Below are 23,702 nucleotides of genomic sequence, written 5' to 3' on the forward strand. Positions count from 1 at the left end.
CAGTGGTTGAGTTTCTGCCTTTGGCTCAGGGCATGATCTCCAGTCTGGGGATCGAGTCCAGTATCAGGCTCCCTCCAAGGAGCTGCTTCTCCCTCTGCCTATGTCTCTGCCTCTCTCTGTGTGTCTCTCATGAATAAATAAAATCTTTAAAAAAAATTTGCTGTTCTCAACTTTGGGCTTAGGGTTAGATCAAAACGCTGAGCCTAAATATCCTAATTCTCAACTTCTACTCTTTATTTATGAGTAATTTTGTTATTAAATGTTACAGTGGCTGGTAATGAGGGTGGCAAAGAATTGCACAAAGAGTAGAGCAATAAAGAGGAGAGTTTATTCATTCTCCAAGGGAGGAGAGGAACCAGACATCTAGAAAAGTGTTGGCCCCAAGTTTATGTCAAGCTGGGCCTTTTAAGGAGTTTTGAAGGATGTGAGAGGATTGTAGCTGTACCCATGGGGGAATTGGTGTGTAGAGAAGGGATCAACTCTTAGCCAGGTAGAGCAAGAAATGGCAGGTATATTGGCTCTGTCCAGGGGTTGTCTGAGATGTGGATCATGGTCAGGCTAGAGAAGAATATAATTTTGTGGTTGAAGTTTATTTCTCAAGAATGTAGGGCACCATGCCCTAGAAAAACAGAGTTAGGGCCAAATGCAGACACCTGTTAGTTTTGTCTGTGTCATTGGGTGAGGCGGGAGGGGGTAGTTGAACAGATTCCTTTCATTATGAGAGAACTTCATGGTTTAAGAACAATAATAAGGGGGTGCCCCAGGTGGCTCAGTGGTTTAGCGCCACCTTCAGCCCAGGGTGTGATCCTGGAGACCCGGGAAAGAGTCCCACGTTTGGCTCCCTGCATGGAGCCTGCTTCTCCCTCTGCCTGTGTTTCTGCCTCTCTCTCTCATGAATAAATAAATAAAATCTTTAAAAAAAAAATAAAGAACAATAATAATCTGTCAATAAATAAAGGAAAATGAATGCCAGAGTGAGATGAGACTAATATGTCATATTTATTATACATAAATAATTAAAATTGAATTGCTTTCCTAGGCCCAGGGTATATGGTATAATGACAACTCAAATGCCATAATTTTAATTCCCAGATATAAATAAAATAAGTTATACTCATTCTTTTTTATAGCCTGGAGATGAAATCTACCCTAAAGATGAGAATGGCAAATGGTTATATCACAAGTCAAATCTGTGTGCCACTTGGGAGGTAAGTTCAAATGGACCTCTTTTCTTGAAGACTACATTTTTAAACTGATCTGATTATTTCTGTTCAATTTATGGAGAAATGCAGCCTTTACTCCTAATGTATAGTAATAATTGGAACAGGTATTTCTAATCATAAGCAAAGATGTGTAAAATCCCCATTTCTGCACACTGAAAAATTCTTGATTTTGTTTTGATGGAAAAGAAGAATGCCAAAGAAGAGAGAAGTGTAGAAGGAAAAAGAAAGTAAAGGAAATAAGTTCTAATGTAACCATAAATAAGACTATATCAATGAGATAAAATCACAAATTTTTGAAATTTCTCAAATTGAATTTATGAAAATCAATAATATGATGTTTAAAAGAAACAAACAAAGTGATACATGAAAAACTGAAAAATAATTCTGGTTCCAGTTCTGAACAAGCTGATGGCTCCTTCCCCAAAATCATAAGAGTAGGAAAACTGGGGAAAGTAATTAAGGAAACCTATATGGATTCATGTTGGGGGTGAGGGGTGCAGATCTTTCAACTGGTTTGTTTATGAGGTAATATGGCAGCTTTTACCTAGAGTAGAAGGCAGCCCAACAAGCTACAAGAGGATAACATAGGAAAGGACCTTAGAGTTCTTTTTGCTCTTCCTTCTCTCCTGCTGTAGCCTTGGAACAAGTATTATCTGCTCCACACATATAGAAACTTAAGACTCATGTTCAGATGTCTTCAGGAATCAAATAAGAATAGCACCGAAATCCCGCACTTGTGAGAGGCTGAGAAAAACATAAGTTACTATCTGACCTCTGGCCACCATTTCCCTCCTTCTCCCATTCAAAACTCCAAAGACTGGGAAATTACACTCTAACAAGTACCTCTTTCTTTCTTTTTTTTTTTTTTTAAGATTTTATTTATTTATTTGAGAGAGACAGAGAGAGCAAGGAGAGCACACCAGCACAAACAGGGGGGAGAGGGAGAAGCAGGCTCCCCAGTGAGCTGGGAGCCCAACATGGGGCTTGATCCCAGGACCCTGGGATCATGACCTGAGCCAAAGGCAGAAGCTCAACTGACTATGCCACCCAGGCGCCCCTAACATGTACCTCTTTCTAATGGACTTCCCCTCCACCCTCCGTAGGTAATAGATGATTATCTGAATTGCAGAGTTATTTTGAGGGGTGAGAAGCATTGATTGGGTTTTCTGATGCCTGGGGATCTCCACCCAAGAGACCATACACTCATTCCTGACCTCATTGTAGATGACTAGGTTTGGAGTCACGTGTCTCCTTCCAAAGGACTGCCTGATAGCATAGTCAGTATCCTCAGGAAAAAAAATGTGTAAAAATTCCCATTTACAAGGCATTTATTTTATAAAGAAACCACACATCTCAATTAGAGATCCAAACATAAACAGAACAGATGACCAAGAACTTTTAGCTTCTTTAGCCAATTAATATAACAAAGGAGATAAGAAAAGATGCTAGCAATATGAAACAAGAACAAGAATATACTTTTAAAAAAGTGAAAATAATACTTAGTAAAGTGTAAAACAATGCAATAAATGGGATTAAAAATAGAATGGATATAAACAAAGAAAAATTATCAGATTGAAAGATCAGAATGAGGAAACTATCCTCCCCCCAAACGTGAAGAAGGAAAGGACAAGAAAATGTTTTAAGTATGAAAGAAAGGCTAAGAGTTGTAAAGGATAAAATTAGAATTTCTAGCATCCATACAATAGGAGTCTCAGGAAAAAAAGAAAGAAAAAAAGAAAAGGAGGTAATATTTGAAGAAAAAAAAAGATAAGGTGTGGATCACCAAAGAGAAGAGAAGAAAAACCTTACCTAGGTACATTACAGTGAAATTTCAGAATATCAAATATACAGAGAAAATGATAAAACTTCCCAAGTATAGCAAACAAGCCAATAAAGAAAAAAATGGAAGAAACAATAATAAATCAAGAAGACAGGAAAAGAAGAGGAAAAATGAATAGATGGGAAAAATAGAAAGCAAAGAGCAAGATGAGAGATTTTAACTCACTTATAAAAAAATAAATAAAATAAACTCATATTAATAATCACAATATATGTAAATGGTCTAAACAACTCAGTTAAAAGGCAGAGGTTATCAGAATAGATAGAAAGCAAAACCCCACTGTATATATTATTTATAAGAAACCCGTTTTATTTTTTTATAATAAATTTATTTTTTATTGGTGTTCAATTTACCAACACACAGAATAACACCCAGTGCTCATCCCGTCAAGTGACCCCCTCAGTGCCTGTCACCCATTCACCCCCACCCCCTGCCCTCCTCCCCTTCCACCACTCCTAGTTTGTTTCCCAGAGTTAGGAGTCTTTATGTTCTGTCTCCCTTTCTGATATTTCCCACACATTTCTTCTCCCTTCCCTTATATTCCCTTTCACTATTATTCATATTCCCCAAATGAATGAGAACATACAATGTTTGTCCTTCTCCAATTGACTTACTTCACTCAGCATAATACCCTCCAGTTCCATCCACGTTGAAGCAAAATGGTGGGTATTTGTCGAAGAAACCCGTTTTATTTTTTTTTTTTTTAATTTTTTTTTTTATTTATTTATGATAGTCACATAGAATGAGAGAGAGAGAGGCAGAGACACAGGCAGAGGGAGAAGCAGGCTCCATGCACCGGGAGCCCGACGTGGGATTCGATCCCGGGTCTCCAGGATTGCGCCCTGGGCCAAAGGCAGGCGCCAAACCGCTGCGCCACCCAGGGATCCCCAAGAAACCCGTTTTAAATAAAAAGACACAAATAGGTTAGAAGTAAAAGATTAAAAAAAAAAGGAAAAGGATAGAAAAAGATATACTAGGCTTTTTATTTCCTTCAAAAGAAAGTTGGAGTAGCTATTTTAATGTTAGCAAAGGTTTCAGAACAAAAAGTATTACCAAAGATAAAGAAGTGTGTTTATCCTAATAACAGAACTTAGTAACAGCACCTCATAACAGAACTCCAAAATACATGAATCTTAAATGAAGAGAACTCAAGAGGAGAATAATCTACAATTATAGTCAAAGATTTCAAAATCTCTATCTCAATAATTGAGATAATTAGACATAAAATCTATAGAAGAGATTTAAACATTATCAACCAGGGATCCCTGGGTGGTTCAGCTGTTTGATGCCTGCCTTTGGCCCAGGGCATGATCCTGGAGTCCCAGAATCGAGTCCTGCATCGGGCTCCCTGCATGGAGCCTGCTTCTCCCTCTGCCTGTGTCTCTGCCTCTCTCTATCATGAATAAATAAATAAATAAATCTTTTTAAAAAATTAAAAATAAACATTATCAACCAGCTTAACCTAATTGACATTTATTGAATATTTCACCAAAATATAGCAAAATGCTATTTTTCAAGTACACATAGAACATTTAACAAAATAGTCCACTGAGACATGAAACAAATCTCAAACACATTTAATTATATTCTTTATGCAATGTAGGCTGTCTGATAAAATTAGAATTAAATTTGAAGTCATGAGCAACAATATATCTGAAAAACCATCAGATATTTGGAAACTGAAAACATACATGTAAATAACCCATAGGACGAGAAATAAGATCTGTATTTATACATAATGTATATGTTAGCAACACATAATTGGAAATTAAATCTTTTTAAATGATATTAAGTTTTAGAGATAAATCCAACAAAATCAGTGCAAGAGTTAAACAGTAAAAACTAAAATATATTACTAAGAGCAATTTATTTTTAAGTAATCTACTATGCCCAATGTGGGCTTGAACTCACAACCTCAAGATGAAGAGTTACATGCTCTACCAATTCAGCCAGCCATGCACCACTACTGAGAGCGATTTTTAAAACCCTAAGGTGAGAGATACATCATGTTCTTTGATAGAAAGACTGAATATATTAAGATGGTAATTTTCCACAAACTGATAGATTCAATGCAATCCCAGCCAAAATACCAAAAGAAATTGAAAAACTGATTCTAAAATTTATAGGGGGGATGCCTGGGTGGCTTAGCGGTTTAGCTTCTGCCTTTGGCTGGGGTTGTGATCTCAGAGACCCAGGATCAAGTCCCACATCGGGCTCCCTGCATGGATCCTGCTTCTCCCTCTGCCTCTCTCTCTCTCTCTCTCTCTCTCTCATGAATAAATAAATCTTTAAAAAAATTTATAGGGAAGTGCAAATAGCATAATGATAAAAGAGTCAATTTACCAAGAAAATATATCAATTTTAAACACATGCGTACCATATAAAATATCTTCAAAATATATAAAGCAAAAGTCAATAAACTATAAGAAGACACTGATAAATTCTTCTAATATAGTGGGAAATTTCTAACATATTCCTTTAAATTATTGAGAAGCCAGGAGAAGCTAGACCCAGCTTTGTATATAATGTGTGTGTGTGTGTGTGTGTGTGTGTGTGTATGAATGAGACACAGAGCAAGAGGAGAGAGAAATTTGTATCTAATAAAAGGAGAATATACATTTATAAAAATGGATCAAATACCATGCTATAAAGCAAACCTCAACAGATTTCAGGAAATAAGATCATTTTTAATGCACTGGTATATATTGTGAAAATGCAAGGGGAAGATATGCTGTACAGTGTTTCCCAAACTAATTCAAATACAGAATTCCTGCCTATCTCTCCCACTTTTTTAAAATCTTCACAGAATGTCTGTTAACATACCCAGGGACTTTCCTTCTTAAAGAATTCACTGTCACCCCCGTAAACATTCTCATTTGTTTTGAGGCTTTTGCCTTAACCCTTTGGCCTTTACTCAACAGGCTTTGGAAGCTTGCAAAGATGCTGGCTTGGTGAAATCCCTTGGAGTTTCCAATTTTAACCGCAGGCAGCTGGAGCTCATCTTGAACAAACCAGGACTCAAACATAAGCCAGTCAGCAACCAGGTACAGTTTGACAGGAGGTGGGAGGGGAGAGGGGAATGTGAGGAGTAGAGGGAGATTCCAATATTTACTTAACAGGAGAATGCTGGAGTAGGAGTTGGAAATCTTGTGGTCATTAACACATATCTCATCATAGGACCATGAGAGCAAGTCTTTTGACTTCTCTCAATTTATGTCTCTTAAAAAAAGATTTGCAAGTTCAAATCCAGGCAAAAATAATCCAAAGAATTTTTTTGAAGAAAAATCATGAGGAGGAACTAGATCTGCCAGACATTAAGATATACAGAGTTTAAATTAATAGAAAATAAGAAATATCTTAGAAACAGGCCCAAGTATGATAAAAACTTAATATAGAGACAATAACACAAACGAGTGGCAAAGAGGTGAATTTTTCAGTAAATTGTGTGGAGGAAATGGTTAGTTATGTAGAAGCCAATACAGATCTTTGCCTCATGTCCTACTCCTAGTATCTCTTTGATCAGAAGTTAAAGGAGAAAGAGGAAATCATTTGTGAGTGCTACAAAACAATTTTAGTTTTCTAGAGCTATAGATAGAAAATGAAGCCATGGGAAAATTATAAAAGAAATGGACATATTTATAGTAAAAAACATTAAACTCTAAAAATATTGGAAACAGGGGCGCCTGGGTGGCTCAGTTAGATAAGCATCTATCTGCCTTTGGCTCAGATCATGATCCCAGGATCCTGAGATAGAGCCCAGATGGGGTAGGCGGTGGGGGACTGGGCTCTGCTCAGCAAGGGGTCTGCTTCTACCTCCCCCCTGCTCTTGCTTGCTCCCTCTCAAATAAATAAATAAATAAATAAATAAATAAATAAATAAATAAATAAATTAGAAACAAAGAGCAAGTAAAATGGAAAATTATATTTTTGAATATAACAGAAAGGGGGATCATATCCTTATGAATTAAGAGCCTAATAAAAATTAACGAAAAAAATCAAAAATAAAACACTAAAGCTCAACAGAAAAGTGAGTAAAAGAACTTTGAACAGAAATTCAAGACAAATTGCGAGACTAGTAAATATATGAAAAATGTTCAACTGCCCTGATAATTACAGAAATTTAAAGTATTTTATATTGCGTCAAAACAGCAAGACTTTTGCTTTGTTTTTTAACATAACGTTCCATATAAGCAAGTGATGAATTGCTAGCAAGTGCAAATTTGTTCAGCCTTACTGGGAAGCAATTTGGCAATAAGTGTCAAGAGCCTTAAAAAATGTTCACAGTCTTATATTCCTAAGAATTTATCCTTGTGGGAATGCCTGGGTAGCTCAGCGGTTGAGCCTCTGCATTAGGCTCAGAACATAATCCCTGGTGGGGTGGGTGGGGATCCCTGTGGGGGGTCTGCTTCTCTGTCTTCCTGTGTCTCTGCCTCTCTCTGTGTGTCTCTCATGAATAAATAAATAAATAAATCTTTCAAAAAAGAAAAGAATTTATCCTTGTGAAAAAAATCTGAAAGCTTTCAAGTGTGTTTGTCACAGCACTGTTTATAAAGGCCAAGAGGAAAAAAAAAAAAGGAAACAACCCAAATATGAAAAATTAGGGGGATATTTAAATAAATTATAAATCTCATATAATATAAAATCTTAATAAAAGATGTTCTTGAATCATTTTTGAGCAAAAGAGCAGTGGCCATAATATTAAAGGGAAAAACCAGAATACAAAATGTAATAGAGTATTGATGTGAATACATTATTTAAAAACATGCATAGGGGACAGCCCCAGTGGCGGTGGCGCTGCGTTTTAGCACTGCCTGCAGCCTGGGGTGTGATCCTGGAGACCCAGGATCGAGTCCCACGTCGGGCTTCCTGCATGGAGCCTGCTTCTCCCTCTGCCTGTGTTTCTGTCTCTCTCTCTCTCTCTCTCTGAATAAATAAATAAATCTTAAAAAAAATAAAGATAAATAAAAATTAAAACATGCATCGGAAAAATATTGGAAAAAATATATCAAAATACTAACTGTGGTTAACTTTGTGAATTTTACAAGTGAATTCTGTTTTCTTCTTTATGTTTTTCTATATTTTCCAAATTTTCTGTAAGGAGCATATGTTATTTTTATAATCACAACAAAATATTGTTAAATGGGGATAATGATACTCTCTTCACTCTACTTCATAAAACACTAAGAGGCTACATTTAAAAATGCCCTTAGGGTAAAGATTCATGTATTGGAGTTATGGTTGACTTGTTTGCTTGATTCATATGTAGTAACTCAAAGCAGTCTTGTTTGAGTTCATAACAGAAAGAATGAATTATTACCTATCATGACAGTAGCCCACAGCTAAAATAGAAGTGTTGCTATATTTAGAAGGATCACTTCCTAATTGACACCTAAGCCAACACTATACCATATGCTCTAAGGAGCAGAGAGCAACAACCCTTGACTTCCTAATTGATCTCAATCTCTCCCTTTATTACTACCCTAACTCTCACCCGCTCATCTCCCTCCTGCACCCCCAAGGACAATATTTTATTTCGTTATAAAAGGCCAAAATGACACACTTTTTCTTACAAATGTACAAAGAAAGATGATGCTTTTTGACCTCAGAAGGAAAAATAGAGTAAGAATATGACAGTGTGTCTTCTCATGCCAAGGAAGAAATACCCTGATATGTTGGCACAAGAATCATGAACAGCTTCACAAATGTACCCTGCAAAGGAAACAAGACATGTGGGAAGATCATATCCCAGGCTTGTTCATTTGCTTCATGATATGGAAATATGGAGAGTATATCAATACTCTTGAGATGGTACAGATCAAAGTGCAGGTCTACTGGCCACCTGCCATTACCCTATGCCTGGGGTATGACCACCTACACTCCAGAAACACACGTTTAGTTCAAACAGCTTTCAGCCCAGGAACATGATGACATATTGTGGGCATTATACAGGGTGGTCACAACTTATATATAAGGGATACATACCTGAAGACCTTGTGTAATTCATAATTCACATATTTAAAAACCAATTTTCCCATTAGAATAAATCAAAAGCATAATTTGCAAAATGTTTATATTTCTTCAAAACATGGTTAGTGAGGTCACCATCTGTAGAATAATCCTAAAATCAGTGGGGAGCAAATTCAGTTTTGTCAAGTTAGTTAGTTAGTTTAAAACTTTGAAGGAACAGACCTAACTATCTAGTCACCATTCTAGCAAATACATTTTTTTTTTCAAATACAATTTTCTGTAACAAAAAAGCAGTCTCAAGGTTCAGATTACAGCCTGGTAAGTAGAAGTGACATGTTGCAAAAGCCCTCTCTCTGTAGCTATCAGGCATCTAAGAATATTTTCACAAGGGGTAGAGCATGTATAAAATGAAATTTAAAGATGAATTTTGTCATCTTGGCCAAGAGTTCTTTACACTATCCAGTGCAGGCCTGCATTCATCTTCAGTATCTTACTGGCAAGATTTCTGCATTAAAAAGTGCTTGTGTCATAAAGTTCTTCTCAACATGTCTTCTTAACCACTATGGTAATATTTGACCTATGCTTTTCTTTCCTTTTTGGATTAAAATCAACCAACGCTGAATTAAAATAATTGAAGTATATACTTATCTTGATTGTCTGGAATAGTATTTGGTGAGTTTTATTTCTAGAAGGCACAAGGAGATGCTATTGATGAAGTGGCAAAGGTAAACTGGGCCTCTTTGTAGTGGGTCTTCTTACTTCTTTCTGTTCTCTAATTTGATACACTTTTTTTTTTTTCTGACATAATCTTGTTCCTTTATCCTAAGAAACACTTGTGGGCTTTCCACCCCTTGGAACATTTCTTAAATAATTCTAGAAAGTAACACAGACTAAAAAAAGGCAGGAATCACACTCTTTAGTGTTTCCTTCCTTTATCTCTCTGACTTCCAACATCGCTCTCTACTTTTTCATTTCCTATCTTGTCTATTATTGGTAGACCAGTCTCTCCAAGACATGTGTTTTATCACATCACTCCACTGCTTAGAAACTAAGTATGATTCCTTAATTTAATGCCCGCCTGCTCATTCCAAATACAAAATTTAAGGACTCCTTTCTAATCAGATTGGTGTGCTGTTGCATGTCTCTGACCTTATTAAATATGTAGAAGTATGTAGGTATACATCCATATGTATATGTGTATGTGTGTGTTCATAAACACATTGAACATTTTATAATCTACTCTTTGAAAAAGGACTTCATATGGCTTATGGCAACATGTGTGCATAATAAGGCTATCACAATTAGAAATAGAACAAATAGATATGTGCATATCGAATCTATGACTGAACAATCTGTGAACTGAAATCTGGGAGATTAGAGAGAGTTGCATTGGGCAACATACTAGAAACATCTGCTCAATGAGAACTTTTGAGTTAACATATAAACTCAAATAACAGCATAACAATATAATATAAATCTTTGCATAGAGAGTTGTTAGGTAAAAATCCTAGGGCATATCACTAAAGAGACACCCAGTGAGGGAAATTCTGGGGGTGGGAGCAGATAAGTTAATAAGATCCAAGTGCATACGAATTCACAGAGAACCATATTCCTTCTTTTCAGAGCATTTATCGAAGTTTATAATTACCAGTAACTTTTGTGATTGATTCATATCTGCTCCCCACTAGGCGGCTAGTGCCCTAAGAGGAAGGGCTGTATCTGTCGTTGGTCTCTTATGCATGTCTAAAGCATAGCAAAGTGCCTGGCATAAGGCAGGTGCTCAATGACTGTTGAATGAAAACAGTAACAATACAGAGAGGACCAAGCCAGCATCTTAGGAAGGGGCTTCATCAGGGCTGCAGCTTGGTGGGGTCATTTCAGGCCAGTGGATGATCCTTGTTTGGTATGCTGGCACTGGATGCTCAGTTTCAGGTAGAGGGTAGTGATAGTTTCTGTTGTCACTTGATGTCATCATTGCCCTGAACTAACTCATTTCCAAGGTGAAGCATATCTAAGTACACTTGCTTCCATCTTTCTTAGGGGCTGGTTATAGCCCTTTGTGGATGGGCTAGTGGAGATTCAGTCTTTACTTTTTCTTGTTTATTCTGTAAAATTGAGGTCACTTGTCAGTGTGTTGACATGTCTGGGGCTTTTACAACACTATTTGATAGTGCAGAACTTCAGATATCAAGAATCTCACAAGGTGAAGTTAAGCTGGCTCTTATGACAGGTGAGTTCTTTGACTTGACTTTTTTTTTTTTTTGACTTGACTTTCTTAAAGATGGTGGTGCCAGAAAGTGGACTATTAATTTGCATTACTATTTTTCCCTTTATAGCTTACTTTCTGAAAATTGGAACTGCTGATAATGAATGATGGTTATGACCTGTTCCTCCTACCCTTCTCTCTTAGACCCTGTGAAGGAAGACAGTAACCTCATTCTGTGTCTTTCTTAGAAGAAGTGTGTTGAATTTTCATTTAAGTTACTCAAAAAATATATATAGATTCCGAAGTCAGGACACCTGTGATTTAGGCATAGTGAAGAGGGTTAGGAAAAACTGAAGAATTTGGAGATCTTGCCTTTTTCCCCACCTCTCTCCCTTCATTTGTTACTAGAGTTAGGTATGTGAGATTAAATGGCCTGAGGTAGAGCCACAGTCTCCTTTGAATTAGGCTGGGAAAACACTGCATGACAAATGACCCACTAGGAAGGCTTTCAGAGAGATTAAGTGAGGGATGGAGCCTGGAGACACCTTTGTGTAGACAGGCATCAGAGGTAGTACTAAGGAATGCTCAGGCTCTGAGAATGAGTACAGAGTGAGATAATATTCTTTGTGCCCTTGTTCACCTTCTTCACCAATAAACAATGCCAACTTCCTTGTTAGGAATAATATTTAGCATTTGCCTCATTATCCATAATACTTTTAAATGGGTTTTATTGAAGAAATTTTTAAAAACTGTGTAAAACTGCATTCACTCCAAGCCTTTAATTTTGTGCTCTGCTCTCTAATGCAACCATGTAGGTTGAGTGCCATCCGTATTTCACCCAGCCAAAACTCTTGAAATTTTGCCAACAACATGACATTGTCATTATTGCATACAGCCCTTTGGGGACTTCTAGGAATCCAACCTGGTAAGCAATGCTGTATATCTCTTCAGCAGTGTTTCCTTTGGTGTAGAGTATGAAACTGATGTGAATTACTTGGTTGGCAAGATTATATGGCTCTGTGATTTTAAGAAAGTAACAAAGTCTTTGAGTCATTCTCTATATACACAAATTGGAGCTAATAAAACCTTCCTCACAAAGGTGGTATAAGAATTTATTACACTGTATGTATGAAATTACCTAACAATGCCTGAAACATGGAATATACCCCCACAAATGTTTAGGTATTATCTGACAGTCTCCATGACCATATCCTGAAATTTTAGAATTTTTTTATTTCTGTATTCCAGTATAGCACTTCTGCTGTGATGTGTTCCATAGGCTTAAGTAGAAATTTTTCTACTTGAAGATGACTCTAATAGTTGTGCCTCTGTTTCTTCCACTTTGGTCTTCCTGCCTTCCCCATATGCCTACTTCCAACCCAGTTCTCTCTGTAAGACCCATCAAAGAAATACCATTTACCCTCCGAAAGAGGCAGCTCTATAAATTTGCCTCTCTTGATCTTTTCATGTTAAAAGCAACTCTTCACTGAGTGCTCTGCTCTCTGAGAAATTGGTTACAGGTGACCTGAAGTGGTAGGTGGCCAGGGGGATAGGGAGCCAGAGGAGGGAGGTGATTGACTAACCATCTGTTCTCATTACTTGAGCTAAATATGATGCAGGTTTTGATTTTTTTTTTAAGGGTGAATATATCTTCCCCACCTTTGCTAAAGGATGAACTTCTTAATGCACTGGGGAAAAAGTACAAGAAGACAGCAGCTCAAATCGTTTTGCGTTTCAACATCCAGAGAGGAGTGGTTGTTATTCCTAAAAGCTTTAACCCTGAAAGGATCAAGGAAAACTTTCAAGTAAGAGAACTGCTTCTGGAAATGTAGAAAGTAGAGTTGTTTTGTTTTGTTTGTTTATTTTTTGGAGAATTTTCTATTCAGATTAATAAGAAACTTGTAATGCCTTCGTATTTTATTGTACACCTGCTCTCCAAACCACATTCTTTATATCTGAATTTAACTTTAGGTGAATTTGAGACAGTTCCCAGAACTTTGGGGATTGCTTTACTGCTTGTACTTTACCTAGCTCCCTTATTTTCTTCCGTTTCCTTAACCTATTGACTCTTGGCACTACCTACTCACTTCACCAGCACAGCAGAAATAGAAGGTATAAAATTTGAAGTTCGTAATAGGAAACTTTCCATCTTCTTTTTTTATTTGCTGGGGACAAATTTGGACATTATTGAAGAGGATCATTAGACTTCATGAATGCTAATTGCCTTTATCTCCTCTATAAATAATTTGGAATCAGTCTCATAACTTACAGGTGAGAAGAGGCCGCTAGACAAAGGCATGATTAGTTTACTACTACTCAAGACTAAACTGCTAGGTAAATACAGCCATAGAAAAATATCATGCAAAATTAATTAGTGACTGATCAGTTAATAATCTCAAAAGCTAAGTTGTTTTTGTTTCAATAAGTAGTTTATAAATTTAATAATCTCAGTAGTTTAATAAGTTTTTACTAAATAAAGTAAGTAGTTTAATAAGTTTAATAATCTCAAAAAGTAAGTTGATAAAAATAAGACCATATTTATCCCCTCAGGAAAATGATCAGAATATTGAATATGTAGGAAAACAGGCACCTTCATATACTCCTGTTAGAAACATTAATTTATATAAGATTTGAAGGAGCAAGATGTCACCTTTCCAACCCACATATCTATTTGACCCAAACAATCTTGGTCCTATATTTAACCACATATATATGGATGTTTACTACAGCATAATTTATCACTTTAAAAAACTGAAAACAATCTTCAGTAGAATCTTATAAAACAAATTATAATATATTTATACAATGAAATATTATATACCCTTTTTAAAATAATAGAGTGAAAATGTAAGTACTGCCATGGGAAGATATTCATGATATTAGACAATTTATCTTCAGAGCTTTTTTGCTACTGTATGACAGAAAGCAACTCAAACTTACCAAAGAAAGAGAAAGACATGATTTATTGGGTCACATAACTGGAAAGTCCATGGATAAATCGGGCATGACCAGGAACAGGTATTCAAATGATTTATAAAAGGACTGAGCTCTTTTCCTCCCTCCACACTCCCCACGCCTCTCCCAACCTTCTCTGTCTCTACATGATGGCACCAACAGTCCCTGACAGCTCCAGGCTAATCTATTACTCATACTCAGTGAAGATGATCACAGGTAAAGGCTTCTGTGAGGATCTCTATCAACCCCTGATTGTCCTTTTCTGGGTCATGCACCACTCCCATATTAATGACTATATCCAGTGAATAAGATACTTTGGCCCCCTGGGCTACACCTCTATTCCTGTGCTGGAAATGAATTCATGACAAATAGCCCTACTAGGTGGTGGAGGAGAAATTCATAAAAGGAAAAAGGGGATACTGTTATTAGCAAAAAGAGGAAAGAATGATAAACAGTTATGCCACTACTGACAGTATTTTATTATTTTTTTTCTGACAGTATTTTAACACTTAACAAAATCTTGCTAAAAGTAGTTGACACTGTTTTTCAGTCATCTTAAAAAAATAAGCTATCTAGATGGCTAATGTGTTAGTTCATCAAAAATTAAAACAAACAAGTTTAATGCACCTGCAACAAATGTTTTCATGGACTCAAAATTTTACTGTTCAGAAACTGAGAGTGGTGGGATGCCTGGGTGGCTCAGCGGTTGAGCATCTGCTTTTGGCTCAGGGCATGATCCTGGAGTACCGGGATCGAGTCCCACATCAGGCTCCCTGCATGGAGTCTGCTTCTCCCTCTACCTGCATCTCTGCCTCTCTCTGTGTCTCTCATGAATAAGTAAGTAAAATCATGAATAAGCAAATAGAGAGATTTTATTCTTTTTATGGTTGGGTAATATTCCAATATATAGATACCACATCTTCTTTTTCCATTCGTCACTTAGGAGCATTTGGGCACTTTCCATAATTTGGCTATTGTTGATAATGCTGCAGTAAATATCAAAGTGCACGTATCCCTTCAAGTCAGTATGTTTTTATCCTTTGGGTAAATATCCCAGGGATCCCAGTAGAAGACCTATTAAAAATGATAGGGAAAATGATTAAGAGGATAAAGCAAGGGGGATCCCTGGGTGGCTCAGCGGTTTAGTGCCTGCCTTTGGCCCAGGACGTGATCCTGGAGCCCCGGGATTGAGTCCCGCGTCGGGCTCCCGGCATGGGGCCTGCTTCTCCTTCCGCCTGTGTCTCTGTCCCCGTCTCTCTTTCTATGTCTATCATGAATAAATAAATAAAATCTTTAAAAAAAAAAGATAAAGCAAATTAAAAGTTAAAAATACATAAGCAAATTTAGAGACTAGGGAATATTTTTAAAAACAAGTGCACAAAAGCCATAGTCCAGAATCAGAAGTTCAGCATCTCATCCAGAAACAATAAAAAATTCTTCACTCTTGAAATTTTAGATGTCCTGAATATATGTTATTGCAGAGTATTTGGAATGTCTTGCAAGATGGCCCCAGCAGAAGTGTCTCAAAGACAAAGACCATCCCCAGCTCTGCATGGGGATGTGGCCCCCCAGCACCAGCCCAACTTCTTTCACATTTGCAGATATTCATAAATTTTTTATGTAAATTTTTGACATAAATTTTTGACGTAATCTTTTATGTGTATGTCACTAATAACAGAGCTTCAACATATATGAAGGACTAAAAGGAAATACCTGACAGAACTGAAACAAAGATATTAACAATTATTTTTGTATCAATTTTATTTACATTCCAGTTAGTTAACACATAGTATAATTTTGGTTTCAAGAGTAGAATTTAGTGATTCATATAACACCCAGTGTTCATTACAACAGGTGCCCTCCTTAATTCCCATCGCCATTTAGCCCATCTTCCACCCACCTCCCCTCCAGCAACCCTCAGTTTGTTCTCTATGGTTAAGAGTCTCTCTTTTTAAATTTTTTTTAATTTTTATTTATTTATGATAGTCACAGAGAGAGAGAGAGACAGAGAGGCAGAGACACAGGCAGAGGGAGAAGCAGGCTCCATGCACCGGGAGCCCGATGTGGGATTCGATCCCGGACCCCCAGGATCGCGCCCCGGGCCAAAGGCAGGCGCCAAACCGCTGCGCCACCCAGGGATCCCGAGTCTCTCTTTTTTTTTAAGATTTTATTTATATTTTATTCATCAGAGACACAGAGAGAGAGAGAGGCAGAGACAGGTAGAGGAAGAAACAGCCTCCATGCAGGGAGCCCAACATGGGACTCGATCCTGTGTCTCCAGAATCATGCCCTGGGCTGAAGGCGGCGCTAAACCACTGAGCCACCCGGGCTGCCCTGGTTAAGAGTCTTTTATGGTTCACTGTCTCCCTCTTTTTCTTTTCCATGCCCTTGTTCATTTTGTTTCTTAAATTCCACATATGAGTAAAATCGTATGGTATTTGTATTTCTCTGACTTGTTTCACTTAGCATAATGCACTCTAGCTCTATCCACGTTGTAGCAAATGGAGAGATTTTATTCTTTTTATGGTTGGGTAATATTCCAATATATAGATACCACATCTTCTTTTTCCATTCGTCACTTAGGAGCATTTGGGCACTTTCCATAATTTGGCTATTGTTGATAATGCTGCAGTAAATATCAAAGTGCACGTATCCCTTCAAGTCAGTATGTTTTTATCCTTTGGGTAAATATCCAGCAATGCTGGATCATAGGGTAATTCTATTTTTAACTTTGTGAGGAACCTCCATACTGCCTTCCGGTGGCTGGGTGAGTGGCTGCACCAGTTTGCATTCCCACCAACAATGTAACAAGGTTCCTTCTTCTCCACATTTTCACCTACACCTGTTGTTTCCTGTGTTGTTAATTTTAGCCGTTCTGACAGGTATGAAGTAGTGTCTCATCGTGGTTTTGATTTGTATTTCCCTGATGATAAGTGATATTGAGTGAGCATCTTTTCATGTGTCTGTTGACCATCTGTATGTCTTCTTTGGAAAAATGTCTACTCACGTCTTCTGTCCACTTTTTAACTGGGTTTTTTTTTTTTTTTTTAGGTATCAGGTCTTATAAGTTCTTTATATATTTTAGATACTAACCCTTTATCAGACACGTCTTTTGAAAATACCTTCTCCCATTTCATAGGCTGCCTTTTAGTTTTAATGATTGTTTCCTTTGATGTGCAGAAGCTTTTTATCTTGATAAAGTCGCAATAGTTCATCTTTTGCTTCTGTTTCCCTTGCCTCTGGCAATGTGTCTAGTAAGAAGTTGCTATGGCCAATATCAGAAAGGTTACTGCCTGTGTTCTATGGTTTTGATGGTTTCCTGTCTCACACTTAGGTCTTTTATCCATTTTTTATAAAGATTTTATTTATTTATTCATGAGAGACACATACAGAGAGGCAGAGACATAGGCAGAGGGAGAAGCAGGCCTCCTACAGGGAGCCTGATGCAGGACTTGATCCCAGGACCCCAGGATCACAACCTGAACCAAAGGTGGATGCTTAACCACTGAGCTACCCAGGTGCCCCAGGTCTTTCCCCCATTTTGAATTTATTTTTATGTATGGTGTAAGAAAGTAGTCCAACAAAATACCATTTGTTGAAGAGACAAATTTTTTTCCATTGGATATTCTTTCCTGCTTTGTTGAAGAATAATTTACCATATAGTTTTGGGTTTATTTCTGGGTTTTCTCTTCTGTTCCATTGATCTATGTGCTTGTTTTTGTGCCAGTACCATATTGTCTTGATGAGTACAGCTTTGTAATATAGCTTGAAGTCTGGAATTATGATGCCCCCAGCTCTGCATTGCTTTTTCAAGATTGCTTTGGTTACTCAGGGTCTTTCTTTTAATTTGGGGTCTTTTGTGGTTCCATACAAATTTAAGGATTATTTGTTCTAGCTCTGTGGAAAATCTTTTGCTGATAGGGATTACATTGAATGTATAGATTGCTTTGGGGGGATTAAACATTTTGACAATATTTTTCTTCCAATCTATGAGCATGGAATGTTTTCACATTTCTTTGTGTCCTCTTTAACTTCTTTCCTAAGTGTCCTCTGGTTCTCAGAATATAGATTGCCCCTCACTTTGGTTAGGTTCATTCCTAGGTATCTGACAGTTTTTGGTGCAATTGTAAATGGGATCGGTTCCTTTATTTCTCTTTCTACTGCTTCATTATTGGTGTATAGAAATGCAACAGATTTCTGGGGTGCCTGGATGGCTCAATTGGTTAAGTGTCTAATTCTTGGTTTTAGCTCAGGTTGTGACCTCAGGGTTCTGAGACTGAGCCCTGCATTGGGCTCCTCACCCAATGCAGAGTTTGCTTGTCTTTCTTCCTCTGCTCCTCCTCCCACTTTTTTCATGTATCAATTCTAACAATTTTTTAGTGGAGTCTTTTGGTTTTTCTACAGAGTATAATGTTGTCTGCAAACAGTGAAAGTTTAACATCTTCCTTGCCAGTTTGGATGCCTTCTATTTCTTTTTATTGACTGATTGCTGAAGCTAAAATTTCCACTACTATGTTAAATAACAATAGTGAGAGTGGTCATATGTTTTGTTCCTGACTATAGAGGGAAAGCTCTCAGTTTTTCCCCTTTGAGGATATATTAGCTGTGGGTTTTTGTTTATGGCCTTTATGATACCGATGTATGTTCTCTCAATCCCTACTTTGTTGAGGGTTTTTACCCAGAATGGATGCTGTACTTTGTCAAATGCTTTTTCTGCATCTATTGAGAAGTTCATAAGGTTCTGATCCTTTCTTTTATTAATGTGGTGTATCACATCGATTGACTTGCGAATATTGAATTACTCTTGTAGCCTAAGAATAAATCCCCACTTGGTCATGGTGAATAATTATTTTAAACATGTTCATAAGAAAAAAAAGATGCTCATAAATTTTTGAGGGGATCTTACTACGGGCCTCATTCCCTGATCCCAAGTTTGACCCATTTCCTACCTTCAAAAATGTCTTATTTCTGTTATTTCAGATCTTTGACTTTTCTCTCACTGAAGAAGAAATGAAGGACATTGAGGCCTTGAATAAAAATGTTCGCTTTGTGGAGATGCTCATGTGAGTTCAGGGAACCATTCATCAAATACTACCCAGTGGTACTGAATAGGCCCATGGAAATCACAAGGGTAAAGCCAGTGGGCAGCATGTTTTGAATATTAAACAGGTCTGGGTAAATTACTTTTATTCTAGGAATTTCCTACATGCCACAGTTTTATTTAAAAGATTTCTGGTATTAAAAAAAAAAAAGATTTCTGGTATTCATGACATCCCTTGACTTAGGTTAAGGCATGGCAGGCTAAATACCTTGATGAGAATTAAGTCATAGTGTATATATGTTAATATAACAGCAACACGAATACTCAAACCTATTTATTTTTTCCTAAAAATCAAAGTGATGCACAATTTAGAGCAAAATTATCAACAAAAATGAAAGAGACATGGGAGTAGAGTAGAAAGAGTGCCACATTAGAAGTGAAGAACCTAGGGATTTAGACAAATGCCTGCCTGTAAGATGTGGAGCTTCTAATTCCACCTATTAGATGACTTCCCACAAGCAAAATTCCTTACACTCCTTCAAAATGTTGCTAAATTCAGCTAATCAACTGAATTAGCCCTTTATTCTCTAAATAGTATAGGGCCTTTAAAATAACAAAAGACTAGTTCATACATATACGGTTCTCATAGATAAATATAGATACATACATACACATATTGGTGTATACACTTTTCTTTCTCTTTATTCATTAGTATATCCAGTTTTTGAAATCACCTGGACAGTAATCTATTTGTAATCTCCTCTTTAAGTGAGCATTTGGAAAATGCTCATTAGGTTAATTCATACAGCTTGAACATTTACCTTATTGGTCCCACTATTTCTCATGAGTCAGAAAGCACACTGACAATGCTAATACCAAATTTCTGAATCAATTTCTGAATTAATACAACAGCCTCCTAATGTTAATTTTCTAGAGTAAAACATTATTCAACATCAAAAGGTACCACTAAGGGCAGCCCCGGTGGTGCAGCGGTTTAGCGCCGCCTGCAGCCCAAGGCGTGATCCTGGAGACCGGGATCGAGTCCCACTTCGGGCTCCCTGCATGAAGTCCGCTTCTCCCTCTGCCTGTGTCTCTGCCTGTCTCTCTCTCTCTCTGAATGAATAAATAAGTAAATCTTAAAAAAAAAAAAAAAAGGTACCACTAAGCCTTGGGAACAGAAAGGTAAACACAAACACACCAACACTTAATGGTTAATTAATAGCTCTTGAAGATAAATTATTTCAATTGAATAAATATCATTAAATTAAAAAGAGATAATAAGAGACAATCAAGCTACCAATGTACTGATTTTTTTATGGTTAATTGGTGAAATTATTTAGTTTGACATTTGACATATTTAATACCTAATTCCTGCAACAATGGGAAAATAACTAATAAGAAATAACTAGATAAATCAGCAAGGAGAAACAAACATTAGGCCTCATTGATTAAAAAAAAAAAATGTACCACTTAGGGATGTTAGGCTATGATTCTTCTCTGTTTTTCATCCAGTTGATCTCTAACATTGAAGAACCTTAATTTGTTTTCTATTTTAATTAAAGCTCATAGTACTTGCAGAGAACTGAATTTTAAACATGGTCCATGGAAGGCACAACACACACTAGTCCTTTTTTATTGACTATTCCATCACTGTTATTTGATAGGTTCATGATCATCATCATTATCATGGAAACTTAAAATTCACGTTTCTAGATTTCAAACTTTCAATTCTCAAGAGGTCCAGTGAGAAGGACAGGTAAAAACTCTGGAAAGAAAGTGATACTGATGGGTAATAGAATTTTGAAGAGAAACATATGTGGATCATTGACACGGAAGGCAGCCTGTGTCAAAACAGCAGAGGGAAGGAAGGAATTGAGAAGGGGCACAAAAAACTATGGGCAGTCATTTCTCACTTCCTGTGCTTTTGTTCTGAGCAAAATGTTGATGTGGAGGCAGCCAGCCTTCCATCACACACACACAACTTACTCAAGTACACACACACTACTGTCCAGAGTTTCAGTAAAACATGTTGGCTTGAGGGAAAACAGAGGAGACTGGGTGAGAAACAGAGAGGGAGGACTAGGGGAGAAAGGGAAGGGCCAGTGAAATTGTCAAAGGAGGCTAGTAACGCATACAGCTGTGCAATGTTTGCAAGTGAACTTTTTCCCTTTCGGGAATTTGTTTTGACAGGTGGTGTGATCATCCTGAGTACCCATTTCATGATGAATACTGACTTCAGAATGCTCCTGAATTGATTTTTCCCTCCCATGCATGCCAGAACCTTGGGTTGGGTGGTTCCTCCAGATGTAGAAATTTAAAAAGTTTTACTCTCTTTAGATAAAGTGATGACGTTAACATGCTTAAGTTTTGTGCCACGTAAATGACTTTGGCTTAGATATGTAAAGAAAAAAAATATGTTTAAATCTGTTGAAATAATTATTTGTAAACTATAAGCTTGGATCAAGGCCTTCTGGGTTCCAGATAGAAAAATATTAGGCTTTAGAAAGGACTTCAGAGGCAATGTGTGAAGATAAATAACTCTTGAATGTGAGCACTGCCATTGGCAGTCTGAGTTCCTTACTTTAAGCAGTAAACTGGGCAACAAAGAGGGTGGTAAAGTAGTGCTTGCCTGTGCTAGCAGTGACCTTGATGATTTGGACCATTGACTGTAACACAGACACAGCCAAGATAAGATCCACACTTGAATTATTAACAAGGACATGATTTCCTGCACCTTGTATAATGAGAAAGAGCTAAGCATAGAAAAGTCTTAATATAGAGCTAATTCAACAATCACAGTGGTCAGCAAGGACATAATGACTTGGTTGTTGTTTGTTTCCATCCCATGTGTGTTCGTTTAGCTTTTACCCACTCTAAGGGATGGTTAATGGCTAGCTCTCTCTTGCATGCTTTCAAGGGCCTGAGCATAAACAACTGGTGATCCATACTTACACTGCCTATCACTCTTGCCTTACTCATCATACAACCACTATTATATGAAGTAGCTTGAGACAGTCAACATACACAAATAAAACTCTGAATCATAAAATAATCCAAAGATGACTATTTTTTTAAGTAGGTTCCATGGTCAGTGTGGAGCCCAATATAGGGCTTGAACTCATGACTCTAAGGTCAAGACCTGAGCTGACATCAAGAGTCAGACATTTAACTGACTGAGGCACCCAGGTGCCCCCAAAGATAACTATTTTAAAGGAAGGAATTTTAAAAGGAGGTGTTGGGGCGCCTGGCTGGCTCACTTGGTGGAGCATGTGACTTTTAATCTCAGGGTTGAGTTCAAGCCCCATGCTGGGTACATAGATTACTTAAAAATAAAATCTTTAAAATAAAAATAAAATAAAAATAGAAAGGAGGCTTCATAAGATATTAGACTTAGGGGATGCCTGGGTGGCTCAGCGGTTGGGCCACTGCCTTCGGCCCAGGGCGTGATCCTGGAGTCCTGGGATCAAGTCCCACATCGGGCTCCCTGTGAAGAGCCTGCTTCTCCCCCTGCCTATATCTCCACAGCTCGCTCTCTCTCTGCATCTCTCATGAATAAATAAATAAATCTTTTTTAAAAAAGATATACTTAGGACTTTGAAAGTATTATTAGAATAACTATGTGAATTTCAAGAAGTAGCAAGTTCTCAAAAGAACATTGGTAATTTTTTTAAAGATTATTTATTTATTCATTCATAGAGACACAGAGAGAGAGAGAGAGAGAGAGGCAGAGACACAGGCAGAGGGAGAAGCAGGCTCCATCCAGGGAGCCCGACGTGGGACTCAATCCAGGGTCTCCAGGATCACGCCCTAGGCCGCAGGCGGCGCTAAGCCGCTGCACCACCGGGGCTGCCCAAACATTGGTAATTTTACTGCATGTAAATTTTTAATTTTTGAGTATGAAGATTATTAGAATTCTGTTATAGAGATGTACCAATTTTCAATTCAACTAGAGCAATGTATTTTTTCATTCATATTAAGTCACTCTCATAGGGTAAGAGAGTTTTTCAAAAATTATGTTTTTCCAAGACCAATTGCTTACAGATGATCTTCAGTGACCTGAAAACACACATTTCTGAGAAATCAGCACTTGAAGAAAATTTGATCTCTACTCTCTGTATCTACTGATTCTAATGTAATGCTGTTCTCTGGAAAATATTTTGCTTACAACAAATAATAAAATGTGATGATTTATTGAACCACACAAATCTCCATTTTGTTGCTAATGACAGAGGGAGGGGAAAAATCATCTGAATTCAATTCAATTGAAAGTTCTTACTCTACATTTAGCACTGGGAAACGGGAGGAAAAAAGAGTATCATAGTGCAAGAACAGAAACTTAAGCCCTGTTCCCTGTTATCAAATGTCTTCAAAATATTTGGGGGGAGGCTGGTGTGAAGGAGAGTTCATATTGTTGAAACCACATTTAAAAGACAGGTATTGGGAAAGAGTTTTACCACTTCACAGGGGGAA

At 37.3% G+C, this 23,702-nt stretch overlaps 1 protein-coding gene across 2 annotated transcripts in view; it reads left to right on the top strand.

Annotated features, from left to right (window-relative positions):
• Positions 1-23,428, top strand: part of AKR1D1 (aldo-keto reductase family 1 member D1) — a 48,739-nt gene extending 25,311 nt beyond the window's left edge. For both annotated transcript variants that reach the window (XM_055334746.1, XM_055334747.1), the window contains 6 exons: positions 1,131-1,208; positions 5,985-6,107; positions 12,052-12,161; positions 12,876-13,041; positions 19,172-19,254; positions 21,423-23,428. In XM_055334746.1, the coding sequence (XP_055190721.1) occupies positions 1,131-1,208; positions 5,985-6,107; positions 12,052-12,161; positions 12,876-13,041; positions 19,172-19,254; positions 21,423-21,465 (603 nt within the window). In that variant the 3' untranslated portion in view covers positions 21,466-23,428. The remainder of the gene's footprint in view (positions 1-1,130; positions 1,209-5,984; positions 6,108-12,051; positions 12,162-12,875; positions 13,042-19,171; positions 19,255-21,422) is intronic.
• The last annotated feature ends 274 nt before the right edge of the window (positions 23,429-23,702 follow it).

The sequence above is a fragment of the Nyctereutes procyonoides genome, unplaced genomic scaffold (assembly GCF_905146905.1).
Source record: "Nyctereutes procyonoides isolate TBG_1078 unplaced genomic scaffold, NYPRO_anot_genome, whole genome shotgun sequence".
NCBI classification, from domain to species: domain Eukaryota; kingdom Metazoa; phylum Chordata; class Mammalia; order Carnivora; family Canidae; genus Nyctereutes; species Nyctereutes procyonoides.